This window comes from Megascapheus bottae, chromosome 15 (assembly GCF_031878675.1).
Source record: "Megascapheus bottae isolate mThoBot1 chromosome 15, mThoBot2.hap1, whole genome shotgun sequence".
Taxonomy (NCBI): domain Eukaryota; kingdom Metazoa; phylum Chordata; class Mammalia; order Rodentia; family Geomyidae; genus Megascapheus; species Megascapheus bottae.
Genome location: NC_143523.1, coordinates 50,487,387 through 50,505,164, shown reverse-complemented (window position 1 = coordinate 50,505,164; position 17,778 = coordinate 50,487,387). Strand labels below are relative to the sequence as shown.

General features: G+C 46.4%; 1 protein-coding gene across 1 annotated transcript; it reads left to right on the top strand.

Moving 5' to 3' along the window:
- Window positions 1–421: 421 nt before the first annotated feature.
- On the top strand, window positions 422–17,552 carry Mat1a (methionine adenosyltransferase 1A). The gene is made up of 10 exons (XM_090346681.1): window positions 422–603; window positions 689–1,017; window positions 4,206–4,283; window positions 5,645–5,767; window positions 7,460–7,572; window positions 8,065–8,208; window positions 13,630–13,848; window positions 15,080–15,262; window positions 15,494–15,627; window positions 16,778–17,552. The coding sequence occupies exons 2-10, from the start codon at window positions 927–929 to the stop codon at window positions 16,878–16,880; spliced, it is 1,188 nt and encodes a 395-aa protein (XP_090202807.1). The 5' UTR covers window positions 422–603; window positions 689–926; the 3' UTR covers window positions 16,881–17,552.
- Window positions 17,553–17,778: the final 226 nt, after the last annotated feature.

Genomic DNA, 17,778 nt, shown 5'->3' with positions numbered 1-17,778 from the left:
CTGTAAAGAATATATCTCTCAGAAGTCTTTCATTTAAAAGACAAAATTAAAAAAAAACATTTTCTCTGTTATCTCTCTATGGAATTCAAAACAAAACAAAACAAAAACCCTCGATTATTAATTTTCCTGCAGACCTCTTAAAGTTGACTGTTTAGGTGATTTGTCTTAGAAAAAAATCAGGACTCTGAAGTTTCCTCTCTAAAATGAGTGTGTTGTGTAATACCCTAGCTAACTGGGAATGCAGGTGAAGCCGCCTGCTCTGAACTGAGGTGGTAGAGAGGGGTGAGCCCAATCCAGATAAGATAAGGGGAGGAGGGGGAGTGCTTGCCAGCCAGGCCCCAGTATTGCAATCTTCATCTCTAAACCATGTCTCTGAGAAAGAGTCCCTTTCTGCCTCCCTGAATCCTCTTGTCCTCACATAGAGAGCCCCCCTCCCCAAAGTGGGATGTTAACTCCAGAGCAGTTCAGGGATGAAAGTTAAACAGCTGGAGGAAGTCCCAGAGAGACCTTTGGTTCCACAGAATCTGTACAGCCATCTTGTCCTTGAATGAACACATACTTAGCGTTTGGGGCATCAGAGCTGAAAACAAAACATTCCTCAAGGTAAGAGATGACTCCCCTCCCAGGAAATGGACTCCTCCAATGTTCTCACATGATTATTCAGGCACTTTCACTTTTCCATATATAGGAGCCACTCCGGAGCAAGCTGGGACCAGCTAGAGGGAGTGACAGGTCCAGTCGACTGTCTCATCCACTCCCTCCTTGCTCGCCCATCCTCACCTGGCTCTCACGTGCGCACAGGCAGTGATCCTGGCTCTGCTAAAGACAAGCCTGTTGGGTTTATAGGGAGAGCAAATACATCTCAGGTGAAGTCAAAGTGTTGAAAGTGTCACTTTTGGAGAAGCAGCGTGGAAAAGCGTGCCACAATGAATGGACCCGTGGATGGCTTGTGTGATCATTCCCTAAGTGAAGGAGCCTTCATGTTCACGTCGGAATCTGTAGGAGAGGGACATCCAGGTAAGTAGCTTGTCCTGGATTCATTGACAAAGTAGTCATCTCCAGCCTGTGCTCAGAGAAGTCACTTCTATTAGGTATCTTTAAAAAAAAAAAAACAAAAGCAAATTACTTACTAAATGAGATTTTCTCTTGGAGAAACCACATGAAATAGTTTTGCCATACATTTCGAAACTGAGGGTCCAGGTTTACGTCATTCACCATCAGCCTCTCACCAGAGCGTGGGCCAAGACAGTGAACAAGAGATTGGCCAGCTAAGAGTATAATCTGTGCAAAGTTCCTAATGTTGTATATACTCTTTTTTTTTTGAGGAAAGCTTTAGTCTATTACCAGTGAGCTATTAAAGTCAACAAGAAATGTTTTCCCAAATAAGATCCTAGACAATGCACATGTTTTCCTCTGTAAAGCATGTGCAGTTTTAGAAACGAAAATCCCTGGATTCTGAGAGATGCTGAGATGACTCTCCAGGCACTGAGCCCTCTCAGGAAGAGTCTCTAAGGAAAGTGTATCCATGGCTTCCTGAAGAAGCCATTTAAGCTTTGTTTTGATTCCTGAAAAGTGGCTGGACCATGATATGGGGCAAGTGGAGGGATTTTCTTAGCAAAAATGAGAAACTTGCCCAGATTTTTCAGATGGTATGGCAGATGTTTTCAAGCTATCAGATACCACATTATGACCCACAGAGCTGGTTAAATCAAAAGGCTAGACCTCAGTCCTCCAGTACCTCTATTCAGTAGGTCTGAGTAGAGACTGAGGAATTCATGTTTTTAACCAGTTCTTGAGAGATATTGGAAGTGCTGTAGGAACTCTACTTTGGAGAACTATTACACACACACACACACACACACACACACACACACTCCACAAATTAATTGGAGCATGGAAGTATATGGTAACTTGTTACTAAGTCGATCCCTATCTTCCTTGTTCTTTTAATGCTATTTTCTTAGGTGTGTGTATGATAAGGAGTGTTTTCTGTTTTGTTTTGTTTTTGTTTTTTGGTATATGTGCTGGTACTGAGGCTTGAATTTAGGGCCTTGTGCTCTCACTTGGCTTTTCCCCCCTCAAGACTGGTGCTGTACCCCTTGAGCCACAGCTTTGCTTCTGGCTTTTTGCCAGTTAATTAGAAAAAAAGAGTCTTATGAACTTTTTTTGCCTAGGCTGTCTTTAAACTCAGTCCTCAGATCTCAACCTCTTGAGTCATTAGGATTAAAGGTGTAAGGCCCTGGCACCTGGCCTGAAGGCCTTACATTTGCCAGGCAGGCACTCTACCACTTGAACCATGCCCTTAGAATTCTCAAACGGATTTAACTTTCATGTTTTGTAAGTTGGATTTGGGCACTAGCTAATAGTCCTCCACTGGTGGAGGCAATTTTGTCCCTTTTCCTTCAAAACACTGGGTAATATCTGGGGATATTTTTGGTTGTCAGAGCTTTGGGGTGGGAGAAGGTGCTCCTGTATCTCTTACATAGAGGCATACTGCTAAATATCCAGTACTGCTGCTAAACATCCAGTATTGCAAAAGATCATCTTACACAAAGACTTTTTGGTCCAAAATATCAATAGTAGTGCTGTTAAAAAAATCTTGGATTACAGTGTTCTTTTATGAGGCTTGTGACTAGCCATTGTGCATTACTTTACAGATCAATCATTTAGCTCTATTGTCTTTAAAATCTGAGATACATTACTGATCGCTGACAGCCTGAACTCTGGTCAGTTCCATAGCTTACAAAGTTTATCTATTGATTGGAAGAATTTATTGTAGCTAGTGGCACAGCAGCTCAAGCCTAGGCCATTGTATATGTAGCAACTTGTCCAGTGAACAGAGAAGGAAAATCACTGCCAAGTTGGCAAGTCTCTTAATGACATCCCATCAGTTTATCTGATTTTACCCGTCACTATATATAATAACTGATGAGTATGTTATTTTCTTCTTAAGGCTTGGTGAGTTTCTGCTTATCATTCCATTGCTGATAAATCTCATGTTTGGTTTTTCAGCTTTCAAGATAGCAAACAGTGGGCTATCTGAAATCTGCTGCTGGGTGCAAAGAGCCATTAGAAAGTTTGAAAAGGAGTGCTTTAGGCACTATCTATCTGTGGAGCTATCTGATGGCCTTTCTGGACTCTAGCTTGTCTCTTTATCTCTTTTATTTTTCTGCACAACTTGGGACCTGTGAAACCTCCTTTAAATAAATAGAGACATCCAGATAAGCCTGCAAATATCTTCCAAGATTCATGGTGGGTAGGCCTGAAGTGGCTACCATATTGTTTTTCAGGCTGGGTTTTGGAGGCATTCATTGGTTAAGATCTACAGAAGGTGTGGATCCTGACAAACCTAGACTGACAACCAGGATCTACCACCATGTAGAAAGACACAAACCTCTGTTTTATAGCCATTTCTAACGGAATGGCAGATTAACTGTTGTCCTCAATTACAGAGCTTGTAATCTGTTCTTGAATTTTGACCTGCTTGATTCTGACTTCAAAATTAGCAAATCTATTTAAAAAAAAACAGGCTTCTTGAGTTTTCAACACTTAAATGAGATAACAAGAACAAATCAGGTCGCTTTTATTTGTTCATTAGTGAGTATTCATAATTTGTGTAACCCCAAAGCAGAGTACCTTTTTTCACAGGGCCATTTAGACCATATTGAGACTTTTAGGCTCACAGAAGAAGAGTGGGATCAAATACCAGCCCATATGAACCCTTCTCGGTCCCTGTCTTGTCTAGATGTCCTAGGTACCAGGTGATGGGGGAAGGGTTTGAGAGCTGCTTATGGAACAGTCTGTGAACCAGCAATGAGGAATGTGGAATGTTCTTGGGCAGCACTGAGAACTTAGGTGGGGTTTTTACATACAATGCATCTGATTTTGTAACTGCAGCTAATCTTATCCATGTGATTAAAGCCTCAGAGTCCTGTTTCCAGGGCTTTTCTAGATGTTGGAATTAATGGACCAAGTTGAAGAATGAAAGTCTCAGATTCTTTAGTTCCTGAGCTTGCTTTGAACCCCCATCCTCAGATCTCAGCTTCCTGAGTAGCTAGGATTACAGTGAGCCATCACTTTTTCATATTTAACAAGTGTTTCACTTTTCTTTGATTGGTAGATTTGACAGAATGTTTATTTGGTTTAATATCTTGGTTTGTTGAATCCTTGTGGATGTGATTGTCACACATGTTTGGTCTTCTCAGACAAGATCTGTGACCAGATCAGCGATGCAGTACTGGATGCCCATCTCAAGCAAGACCCCAATGCCAAGGTGGCATGTGGTAAGAGATGTGACTTCTCTTCCTAAGGACGCAAGGGTGGGGCTGACAGGTTCATAGTGTGCATAAACACTGCAGAGTTGCATAGTTTCAAAAGCTATGTCCTCAACAGAGGGCTACTTCATGTTGGTGACTTTTCCTATGTTGCCAGGTGTATGTGTGGTGGTGGTGGTGAGGGGGAGGTGCATTGCTAATCATGAAACAAATTGTTAATTATTCCACCATGTATTTGGCATTTGATTTCTTAGCTACCATAGGTGGTAGCTGGGTGGGAACTTGGCCTTGCTGCCACCTGGTCTTTCTAAGGGCAATGCTTAAACCAAGCCTCCAGATGAGGCACTTAGAGCTGGAAGCAGACCACCTGCCTGCCCAGCTCGCCATGACTTATGGTCCTGGTGGAGGGGCCTTCCATAGCCCCACACATGCCTGGCTCCTCCCCCCGACCCTGTTTTCCTTCCTGGTGCTATGACTCTGGGTTCAAGTGATTTTATGCCTCCCATTTCACACCACAGAGGGCAACAAAATTTTGCCAGTCATCCATCGCTAACCTCAACAACTTTCCTAAGAAAGTTAATGTTGAACTAAAACACTGAGCTCTTGTGCCCATCTGAGTCCCTCATCTCCTGAAGGCTCCTGAAAGCTGAAGCTCTTCACTATCATATATGGCATGCATCCTCCAGCAGCCAAGGTTGGCTTGGGTTGAAGATATTAACACACAGTAGAGCCAGGAACTCTACAGGGCCAAGACAATGGGCAATGGGGGCCCAGCACTGAGAACAGAGCCTTCACTGCCCACACCATGTGTTCTCCATGGCACAGACTGATCCTTTGTTATTTGATAGCATCCTGGCCCCTGCGTTGAATACTTCAGAGCCCCATGAGAGTAGATCACACCTTGACATCTTAGTAAATGGCCTGAGAGAAGGTTGGTCTGTCTTCATTCTTTAAGCAAGGATCCCACTGCGCACAGCCCATGGGGGAGTTCTGGGATGGTTGAGATGGCTCATATACATCCACTAGGATTGTTATGACAGCTTTGTCAACCTTTGTCTTCTTTTAATCCACACAGCAGTCTCACTATTATCCTCATAGGATAGTTAAGCAAACTAAAAGGTTAAACAACCTGTCTAGCTCTCTGAAGAATCAAAGTACTTGACACAAAACTCAAGTAGAACTCATAATTCCTGAAATATTAGGAGATGCTCAGTTCTTAGTATTGGACTTATTAGCACTCATGGCGACACTACCATTTCCTCTTTGGAATCTGTTGCTCACAAGTCTTCTTCTCAGTGTTATGAGGAGCCGAGGTGTCTGGCATCCCTCTGCTGGCCCATTGTTGTGAACCTGTCCTCCTTCCCTTTCAGAGACTGTGTGCAAGACAGGCATGGTGCTTCTGTGCGGGGAGATCACCTCGGTGGCCATGGTGGATTACCAGCGTGTGGTGAGGGACGCCATCAAGCATATTGGCTACGACGATTCTGCTAAGGGTGAGTGTGGACTCTGGGGACTGGAATGGATGCCGGGCTTTGCTCAGAGTTCCCTCCCCCATGGTGGGACTATTCTGAGCCTTGGGTTTTTATGAAAGTACAGATCATGCCATGATAAACAAGGCCCCTACATCGCAGCCAGTGGAACTGGCACATGTTCATAAACTTTAATATCCTGCCATCTTGGGGCTGGCAAAGGCTTTGGGTGAGCAAGAATCTCCTGGTGATGGGAGATGCCCTCTGCTGGGTGGGGAGAGGGGATGTTCTCTGCAAGACATTGGTGCCAGTTTACTCGTGCATGCTTCATCAATCCAGAAATTCTGGCATGCTTTATATGCAAATAAAGACATGGAGACTTAATAAATCCGGGAGGACAGGAAGTGTCATAAATCACAGGGAGCAGACACTGGTGGCTCAAGCCTACAGTCCTAGCTACTGAGGATTATGGTTCAAAGCCAGCCCATGCAGGAAAATCCTTGAGGCTCTTCTCTCCAGCTAACCAGCGAAATGTGGGTCAAATTGCAGAGTACCAGTTTTGAATGGAAAAACTACCCGAGAAAACAAGGTCCTGAGTTCAAGCTTCAGCATCAAAATAATAATATATATTTTTTTAAATCACTGGGAGAAAGTTAATGTACTTTAACTTCACCCATCAAGATGTGAGAAATCTACAGCAAAATCCCATTGTCCTGAACAGCAACATCTGAGATACCACTATGTAGAGAGGCCTCCCCTTGTTATGCCCAGCAAAGTCAGTTTGCTTGCATATTTATAACTTATTCAAGAGCAAATCTTGTTCTGTCTCAGGTAGCAGAAGAACATTTCCAGGGTGCTACCCCGTAGAAAAGGAGGAGTGACGGAGAGCCCAGCTCTTGCCAAGTTGTACTCAGTTCTCTGGGTTTCCCTATACTCAAGCTTGTCAGTGGCCTGAGACAAATGGACACTCCCTGGATGGTTTATGTATATGGCATTTGATATTGTATGTGGAGTATATTGAGTGCTTGGGCTTGACATGCACCTGGGATTCTGAATTGGAAGGCTCTTGAGTTTCAACTCTTTCCAGTGATTTTTCAAATGAGAATCTGGAGACTTGCTCTCTGAGAAACCAAAGAAACAGGCTCATGAATCTGACTTGTCAGCCAGAGCAACTTCGGAACTATATAGATTTTATGTCACAGTTCAGGGTAAGATGTGGGTTTTTTTTAACCCAAAATATAATTGAATATAGTAAAGAAGATGGAGGAAAATTTTCCCTTCTTTTCTTTTTGTGTTGGTCCTGAGATTTGAATTCAGAACCTGGGCCCTGTCCCTTCACCTTTTCACTCAAGGCTCGCACTCTACCCCACTGTCAGTTTTGTGGTGACTAATTAGAGATAAGAGTCTTGCAGACTTTCCTATGGAGCTGGCTTTTAACCACCATCCTTAGATCTCAGCCTTCTGAGTAGCTAGGATTGCAGGTGTGAGCCACTGATGCTCAGTTGAATTTTCTTTGATGAGCGTTCCATATGATAATGGAAGAAATACGCATGGCTTTCCCATACCATCTTGGCTTTCAGCTGTGGTCCTAGAAGACCTCAGCTTGTTACAGATCTCCTACTTGGACACAAAACATCTGAGCAGTTCCTGGGAAGCCCACATCCCTGCCCTGAGTGACCCACAGCTCTACTCAGGCTTGCTTTTCCTTCTACTCAGGCTTTGATTTCAAGACCTGCAATGTGCTGGTAGCTTTGGAACAACAGTCCCCAGATATTGCCCAGTGCGTCCATCTAGATAGAAATGAAGAAGATGTTGGGGCAGGAGATCAGGTATGTCAACAATATGGGGAGGGAACTATAAGGGTGGGAACAAAGGACTTCACTCCAGTATGGTCTGTCTTGGTCTCAGCTATGACTTGTAGAGGAACAAGCCAGGAAAGTCATGAGAAATGGATTCATGACACTGGCGGCTAGATCATCACCTTAGCCTGGGAAAGAAGATGCAGGCACAGAGTAGCTTCTACACCACTGCCTCTTGGAAGCCCATTCAGAGTCTGGCCACTCTGTGGCAGGCTGTGATTTTAGTGCTTGCTTTGTCTTGTCTTTCTGCTTCTTGAGTACTGACAGTCAGAGATCATATCCCTTCTCACTGCCTCTGCCATTGCCTTCAGGTACGCTCAGTGTAATCTGTTCACATAGGAGGCGCCCAGTAAATACTGAACCATCAGGAAAATGGTTGCATGCGGAGACACCTGTCATCCAGTGGGTCTGAGGTAGGTGTTGCTTAGCAACACCTACAGGCTGCCTCATGTTCTGCTGCAGGGATTGATGTTCGGCTATGCTACGGATGAGACAGAAGAATGCATGCCCCTTACCATTATTCTTGCTCACAAACTCAACGCGAGGATGGCGGAATTGAGGCGCTCTAATGTCCTGCCCTGGCTAAGACCCGACTCTAAGACTCAGGTGAGCAGACCTCTCTGCAGCAACTATAAGCACTCCTCCTTAGCATCTTGAGTCTGATCTTTTATTTTAGGTCTGAGACTGGAATTCAAACTCAGTACCTGACACTTTTCACTCACTGGCTAGCATTCTATCAACTGAGCCACGCTTCCAACCCCAATTCTTGCCATTTTTTTTTTTTGCCAGTCCTGGGCTTAAGCTCAGGGCCTAAGGACTGCCCTTGGATTTTTTCTCAAGGATAGAACTCCACCACTTGAGCCTCAGCACCACTTCTGGCTTTTTCTAAGTATGTGGTACTAAGGAATCGAACCCGGGTCTTCGTGCATGCTAGGCAAGCACTGCACCACTAGGCCAAACTCCCGGCCCAAATTTTGCCATTTTTAAGATCAAAATGTCTCATCAGGGTACTCAACAAATTATCCTTTTTTTTTCAAATTGTCCTTTAGAAAATTGTTTTATTTTAAAATTATTCTAGTTTAAACATATTTTCCATCCTCCCCTTCATCATCAAATTTATTATAAATTTTTTAAAAAATTGCCACGCATAGTAGTGACTCATGCAATAAATCCTAGCTACCCAGGAGGTGGAGATTTGAAGATCATAGTTCAAAGCCAGGCCAGCAGAAAAGTCCATGAGATTCTTATCTCCAATTAACCACTGAAAAGCTAGAAGCAGATGTATGGCTCAAGTAGTAGAGCAGCAGACTTGAATGAAAATAAACAAAGGGACAACACCCAGGACCTGATTTCAAGCCCCAGTACAGGCACAAAAGGAAAAAACAAAAACAAAAATTTTTTCCCCCTTTTCTGTGTCTAGTTCCAACCCCATGGGTCCTGACCTCCCTAAATTCCTGCTCTGTTGAAATCTGTCCTGAACTCACCATTTGAAGGCCAGCGGTGATGCAAGTGTTAGCATACGTCGAAATGCCCTGTCTCCTTTCACTGCCCAAGTTGCTGTTTAACCTTGATGACCTTTGACAGTGTCCCCCCCCACACACACCGGCTCCTTTCCACATTTCAGCATGTGATGCCCAAGGTCTTGACACTTTGTCCCTCCTACACTCTTCCCTTTGTGCTGCTGTGAATCACTGTTCCTCCATCTTTTACCCATAGGTCCCTCTAAATCACTTCATTGCTTCATAACCCCCGAGAACCTGCTTGGGCCAGCTGAAAGAGTAGGTTGGAGAATAAGCAGTCCCTGAACAGGACTAAGGGGCACCCTACTTTAGCCCCATATTCTTCCCAGCTGAGCCTTTGATCCCAGCCCAGCCTTTCCAGAGCTGTCCCCATACCTGCCAGGCAAGCGTCAGCCCCCACCCTCCCAAAAGGAATTCTGGTTTATTTTCCCCAAACTCTCTACCGTTTCTCTGTATTTCTGCCTTCTCTGGTGGCAGGGGGAAGATCCACTCATCATCCTGTCATTCAAAGTCTTTGAGTCTCCCAGCATTGCCTACTGCTGCCTGCCCTGCTCTGCAGCATCACGGCTTAACCTGTCATTTCACTCAGATTGCTGTTGTTTCTTAGGGCTTCCTGAGTGTTCTCCAATGCTTATTCAGGGTCCTTCTCTGGTCCTCACCTGCCACAAGTTTCCAATAAAGCTCATCACATTTGAATGTCAACTCATTCCCACCCCCGCCATCACCCTGAATTTGAAATAGACGCGTGGTGTCTCAGTTTAGAGTAGTCCAAGTGATTCTGTCCTGTGATCTTGGCCACATGGAGACACACATCCTTCTCACCCCAAATGTAAGACCATACCTAGGGCAGAGGACCCACCTTGGCTGGGGCAAGGTCAGATGCAAGGTCAGACACCCCTTCTCTGAGGCATCATGTGGCATTCCATGTGACGTGACAATTCCTTCCCCACCCCCCTGCCAAATGGGTGGCGAGGCCACAAGCAACTCTCATGTGTCACTGGAGGTTGTGGAGATAGGAAAGCTAATTGTGTAGATTACTGTAGTGGTGGAAGAAAGTACGAAGAAGGATGGGCAAGTTGTGGCCCATCCTGCACTTAAAATTGTGGTACATTCTAGAAACAAAGTGAAGAGCTACAGAAAAGAAACTGCTAGAACAGGAATAGGAGAAAGCCAATAGAGTTCACCAGGCTTTCCTTTCCCTTGGGTGAAAGATGGGAATGGAAGAACAACCTGTTTGAGTAGCTATTCCTTCATTCTGTTTAGTTAAGGTGGGGAAAGAGAAGGTGACTCAACACCTGTAATCCTAGCTACTTAGGAGGATGAGACCTAAGGATTGTGGTTCCAAACCAGCTCAAGCAGGAAAGTGCATGAGTCTTTTATCTCTAATTAACCAGCAAACCAGTCAGAAGTGGAGCTGTGGCTTACGGGATATAACACTAGCTCTGAGCAAAAAGAGCTCAGAGACAGTACCCAGGCCCTGTCAAGCCTTAGGGCCAACACACACACACACACACACACACACACACACACACGCACACACACACACACACACGCACACACACGCACACACACACAGAGGGAAGGAAGGAAGGAAGGAAGGAAGGAAGGAAGGAAGGAAGGAAGGAAGGAAGGAAGGAAGGGAGGCCATGGTGGGCACCTGCACTCCTGTGAAGTTGACATCATTCTCCTGCCACAGGAAGTCATGCACCAGCTCCAGACAGTGTACTAACTGCTGGTAGAGTGTGCTGCAGGCCTCTCAGCCTGCCATAGGGCAGCTGGGCTCACTCCCCACACAACCCTCCACACAAGAGCACTGTGCCAGAGGCAGTGACAGCCCCCCCCACCTCCTCCTCCTCCTCCTCCTCCTCCTCCCCTTCTCCTCCTCCTCCTCCTCCTCCTCCTCCTCCTCCTCCTCCTCTACACCCTGTTTGTAAAGGATTTTCATCATCTGTCCATGTGGACTGTGAACAGGATGAATCTTTCCACCTGAACAAATTCTTGCTGCTGATATTGACAATTGGGTGGCCATACGAGGGCTATTTTTGTACTGGGTCAGAGCTGTTTTCTCCATGCTGTATTTTTCCTCCCTGGCTGACATGATAAGAGCAGAGATGGGGCCCTTTGCTCTGTCACCCAGTTCTGTGTTTCCACAAAATCTTTCCACATGGGGTTTTCTAGGAGTATAGGGTGGGGTTGGAGTCATCCAGGGAGCAATAGAGCCAAAGTAAGAAGGAGCAGCCTCCTCTGGAGGGTCGATGAGGCCCTCTTGTGGTCCTACAGCCTGCCATGGCAGGCTTTTCCTGAGATCTACTGCACCCCAGTACTTTGTACTCCAGTACTCTAAGTATGGGCACTGCAGAATTCAAGAGTTAACCCTAGAGGATGTGCACAACCCACTCGTCTCTCTAGGGTCAGGCAGTTCATAATCAGGGCTTCCTCCCCGTCCTTCTCTGGATCCCAACCCATTGAACCAGCTGGATTCCCCTCAACAGTTGATACAGACCCACATTTGATGGCTGGCTGAAGGGCTTGGAGAGGCAGAGGCTTGGCTGTAGTGTAGCTCTGGAGGGGGGGGATACTGGGTGCTTCCCTATGTTCCTAAATGGTTCAGTCCTGTATATCCAGTGGTATAGTGCACACTAGAAGACTTGGACCCTTCTCACACTCTGGGTACCACTATCTATCTCAGCTAACTTAAAACAGCATCGGGCCTGTGGCCCAAGGTCCTATGTGGCAAGCTTTTGCTGGGCAGTTCACCTACTATCAGATCAGGCCATAAATCTCCAGATCAGACAACTCCAGCTCACATGTGATTCTGATCAAGGCCTTTGTTTTTTTAATTTATTTTTTATTGTAATGAATAGAAGGGTTACATTATATTCACCAGATAGAAGGCACATTACTTCACATACATTGATACTCTTTCTCAAGTCTTGGTCCCCATTTCCCTCCCCCCACCCCTGCCCCTCATCTTGTTTTCCCCCATTCCCTATCCGATTTCAAATAACCAAATACGCATATATACAATAGATCAGATAACAAGGTAAAATACTGTAACAATATGAGATAACCAAGAGACAGCAAAAGAGATGAGAGATAACATAGTACATTAAGGACAACAATCACTGGAGGTCCTTTCATTTAGCCTCATAGCATATGGCCTTATGTATCTAGATTTTGTTCTATTGTAAATGTCTGCTAGGAGAGCCCAACGTTTCTGCTGATTATGACAAATGAGGGAAACCATTGAGACTATACTCCTTTGAGTCTGGCTTACTTCATTTAATATGATTTTTTCTAAGTCTTTCCATTTCCTTACAAATGGGGAATGTCGTTCTTTCTGATAGCAGCATAGAATTCCATTGTGTACAAATACCACAACTTGTTGATCCACTCATCAACTGAGGGACATCTGGGTTGGTTCCATATCTTTGCTATGGTAAATAGTGCTGCAATGAACATCATTGTGCTAGTGCATGACCAAGGCATTTGTATTCTGGATCCTCTGCTTCATGTCTTGCGGGTATCTTCTAGCATGCAAGTCATGTTTCACCAACCCTAGCTTCTCTTCCCACCAGTATCTGCCATTCTCACCATTTCCTCCTACTTGCTCTGCAAAGCCAGATTATTTAGGCACTTTTCTTTGTCCCCACAATCTATGATATCAGATACCTGGGCTCAGTAAAGGACAGGAAGAGGTACTTTGCGAGCTTTTGGGTCAGGCTGAGTGGGATTTAGCTCTTTGGCCTTTTACAAACTAACAGTGTCATAGCAGACAAATTGTTCAACTCCCCGTGGTCTTGCTCTAAGGAGTAATCAGGCCTTCTCCATTGTGGTATCTTAAATATTAGACAACACACCAGCTGGGGACAGAACACACTTCTGGGAGTACATGTTCAATTCATGCCATGGCCTGACCATCTAGATCCTTATAGGCAGTCTCCCCTCCCCCTACATACTCTCCTCTTCCTTCTTTTGGTGACACACTCAGGTGCTGGCAGTCCAGTCTTGCTGTCCCTTCCTACCTCAGCCACTCTGGCAAGGGTCCCTCCCACCCTGGGCCTCCACTAAATAAATCTAGGCCTGTATACATATTTAGGGTTCCCCCATCTATCAGAATTCTTGCTTGTGTCTCAGAGGTTCTGGATGTGCTTAAGCCCTCTCTTAACCCTTCATGGCCTAGAGCTGGAGGGCCCCAGCCCTGTCAGCATATGGCCTATGAATTCCTTCACTCACTGGAAGGAGAAGGAATACATTGGCCCAACGCCCTTAGAGAGGTAGAAGAAGACACATAGGAATAGCGATACCTGACACCCAGATGTCCCATCATGAGAGGCAACTTTTCAGATGCGTCCTATTAACTTTCCAAGCACCCTCAGAGAAGAAGAGGTCCTGCTCAACCCTGGGAGCCCTGGTCTGCTTCCCAGGGATCTGTGACCAGCAGTGACATAACCCCAGCACAGGCCTCGCTCTCACAGGTGACTCCCCCTGCCCTTCTGATGTACAGGTGACGGTTCAGTACATGCAGAACAATGGCGCTGTCATCCCTGTGCGCATCCACACCATTGTCATCTCCGTCCAGCACAACGAAGACATCACGTTGGAGGCCATGCGTGAAGCCCTGAAGGAGCAGGTGATCAAGGCTGTGGTGCCTGCCAAGTACCTGGACGAAGACACCATTTACCACCTGCAGCCCAGCGGGCGGTTTGTCATCGGAGGCCCCCAGGTATGCTCCTGTCTCTGAAGGAGGCCCTGTTGCTGGGGCTGCTTGTAGTTCTGAACAGACAGCAATAGATAAGCCCCGAGTAACTCAGCTAAGTCTAGCTAGGCACTGAGTGTGCAATCTCATGGACTATACTCTGGTTGTCTGTCGACCTGTGAAGAAGTGAAGCCATATTCTTAGAAGCTTCCTACTTGATGGCACTTAGCCCTTCCTGGGAGCCAGTCCTGAGAGCTTTGGCTGCCTCTAGCTCTGGTAGGTACTATGGCTTGGGCTAAGATGGAAGTCAAAGGGTAGCAGTTTGCTAGCTAGGCCTGCCATTTGAAAGGAAGAAAGGTGGGCTGGAATGTAACTCAGTGACAAAGCACAAAGCATTTGCCTAGCAAGTACAATGTCCTGGGTTAGATCCCCAGTACCAAAAAAGAAGACAAAAAAAAAGAAAGGAAGCAAGCAAGCAAGCAAGCAAAAAGGTTAAGTTTAGACTTCATCATTTAACATAGAGCTCTCCCCCACAACCTGGCTTCAGAGGCATCCAAAGGCATCTTCACTGATGGATGCTTCATGGAATACCCTTGGGAAGTGGGCCACCAGCTTGATGTTCCAGGGAGCCAGAGCCCAGTTGTGTCTATTGTAGTGTAGTATCTCCTTATAATTATATTCAGAAAGAGAGTTGTGAGCCAGGTGGCGGTGGCTCACACCTATAATCCTAGCTACTAAGGAGGCTGAGATCTGAGGTTCAAAGCCAGCTCAGGCAGGAAAAGTCAATGAGACTTTTATTTCCAATTAGTCACAAAAAGTCAAAAGTGGAGCTGTGGCTCCAGTGGTAGAGTGCTAGCTTTGAATAGAAAAGCTCAGGGAAAGCACCTAGGCCCTGAGTTTAAGCCCCACATCTAACAACAACAACATAATACAACAAAACAAAATAAAACCTCAGTGACAGTGCCTAGGTTCTAAATTCAAGCCCCAAGACCAGCATAAAGACAAAACAAAAAAGCAGAGCCTTGACCCAGATGGTTTATGACTTAGCTTGTGCATGTTTCAGATTATCTGGTTTCTGTTGCTTACCAGTGAAAGAACCTGGAAGAGGGTGAGGGATTTCTAGAAAATTCCCAGTAATGGAGTCTTTGAGAGTCACCTTCAGGTGGTTTGGGGGTGTCATTTCTTGGTGTTTCAGCTCCTCCAACCATGCAGAGGGGGGCTCTGGATCTCACTGTTCCATATTTCTTTCCATCTGCAGGGGGATGCAGGCGTCACCGGCCGCAAGATTATTGTGGACACGTATGGCGGCTGGGGGGCTCATGGCGGCGGGGCCTTCTCTGGGAAGGACTACACCAAGGTAGACCGCTCAGCAGCTTATGCTGCCCGCTGGGTAGCCAAGTCCCTGGTGAAGGCAGGTCTCTGCCGGAGAGTGCTTGTCCAGGTAGGTCACCCCCTCTTACCCTCCTTCCTGTCCCTCACAAGGACCTGGGTCTGTTTCCACCAGGAGTAAGGAGAAGTTGGCCTGGTGGGAAAGCCAGGCATTCGCCCATGGTCATGGTGCTATGTGTGTTGAGCTGAGCACTATAGCCCGTGTTCTGGAAATCTGGGGAGGAAAAAACAAGTGTTCAGGAAGAGAGCCACCTGCAGAAACTGAACCTCCTCTTTCTGCAAGGTGTCCTATGCCATTGGTGTGGCAGAGCCACTGTCCATCTCCATTTTCACCTATGGGACCTCGAAGAAGACAGAGCGGGAGCTGCTAGAGGTGGTGAACAGGAACTTTGACCTCCGGCCAGGCGTCATAGTCAGGTAAGAGTCTACCATGCTGTGCTGTATAGACCTGGCCTCTGCTCAGCCCAGATGAACGGCTCAACTGAGAGGAAAGCAGGAAGAAGGCCTTCCCAGCCTCCAATGTAGGAAGGTCTCAAGAATTCAGCTGAGCATTGCACACACCCCTGCGTCTTAGGTTGAAGGAGGCTGTGTGAGATCCCCATTGGTCCAGCAGACAGAAACTTCAGTGGAACATGTTTAAGGCACTGGGGAATCTCAGAAGGCTGAGAATTCAGTCGGCAGGTACAGTCCATTCTCACAAGTTCTGGTTCCATCTCTGAGTTCTGGAGCTTGGCTGTGAAGACTGTGGCTCTAGGCCAGGCCAGTGAAATGGAGTTGAGAAAGGCACCATAAGGCCAGCCAAATCCAGGGCTCTTATCCTTGTGTGTTCAGTGGTCTGTGCACCTCTGACTCTCTATTGGCCTAAGTTGCAAAGGAAGATTATGCATGTGGGTGGTACAGGTCCCCATAAGGTCTGCCAATCCTGTGTCAATGGCTCCTGTGCTCACAATGCAAAGAGAGAGAGAGCTGTATGCTGGTGGCTCATATCTCATACTGCTAGCTACTCAGGAGGTTGAGAGCTGAAGATGATGGTTCGAAGACAGTCTGAGCAGAAAAGTTCTGTGCTTCAGTTAATTGATGGAGAGCTGGAAATAGAAGTGTGGCTCAAGTGCTAGAGCACCAGACCTGACAGAAGAAGCTAAGTAGGAGTGTGAGGCTCTGAATTCAGCCATAGTACTGTTGGATGGACAAATGGACAGATAGAGGAAGGAAGGAAGGAAGGAAGGAAGGAAGGAAGGAAGGAAGGAAGGAAGAAATGAAGGAAGGAAGGAAGGAAGGAAGGAAGGAAGGAAGGAAGGAAGAAATGAAGGAAGGAAGGAAGGAAGAAAGGGAGGGAGGGAGGGAGGGAAGGAAAGAAGGAAGGAAGAAAGGAAGGAAGGAAGGAGGGAAGGAAAGAAGAGAGGGAGGGAGGGAAGGAAGGAAAAGGAAATGAGGGAGGGAGGGAAGGAGGGAGAGAAAGGGGGAAGGGAAGGAAGGAAAGAAGGAAGGAGAGAGAGAAATGCAGAGAGAATGAACCTTGTCTTAATTTTCCAACTCAAAGCAAGCTTGTCTTCTGCCATACTTGCAGGGATTTGGACTTGAAGAAGCCCATCTACCAGAAGACAGCCTGCTACGGCCACTTTGGAAGAAACGAGTTTCCTTGGGAGGTCCCCAAGAAACTTGTGTTCTAATGTTGACAGGAACTGGACCCAGCCCTGTCTCTGTCCTTTGCTCCCCAGAATCCCAATTTTCAAGTCTCCCAGTCCCTCCTAGATGTACCTTCCTCTCCCCTACCTTCAGGGCAATGTCATGCTTCTCTAATTTCACAGAGATAACAGATGAGGATTACTGAGCACCTGCAGTATGCCAGGGACTGAGCTACTGTCTGATCTTATGCCTTCTTCAACCCAGTGCATGATGCGGTATCTTTTATTACCCATTTTTACAAGTGAAGAAAATTAAAGCACCAAGTCTATGTAGCTTTCACAAGGTTCCACAGCCACACGTGTGAGGGCCTAGATTTGAACCTGGGGAGCTTTGTAGCCTGTAGACTCCCTGTCCCAAGCTGGAAATGGACCTTAGCATAATCAAGTAGGCTGAAGTAAGGCCAGGAACTCTGTCCTGAAGCCTTGGACCTGAGATGACTGCAAAGAGTCACTCCCCAGTACTCAGCTAGTTCTGGGCAATGCTGTTATTTGGAGAAGTCACAGAATGCTGTCTTAGGATGGTTGCCACCCGCAGGCAGTCCTTTGAGTCTTTGAAGTCCATCTACCCTCCTACAGCCCCCATGCCTCTTGCTGAGAAGCCAGTCTTCCCTCAAGTCCAGACACCTACTGTTAGCCAGGACCCCAGTTCCAGGCTTGTCTCCTAGTAACAGACAAATCGCCTGTGATGTTTGAGGAGATTCTGCCTTTGTCAGGTGGACTTTGGGGGAGAGGTTGCTTCCTGAGGAACCTGAGTAGTCCCAGGATCCTCCAGCAGGGTCCTGGAGGCTGCATGCACGTCAGCTTGTTTATCAGGGCTCTCATAGCAGACCTCCACCTTCTGAGCTTCCAAGGACAAGGCTCAGCCAAGAGCCTTTATGGCATC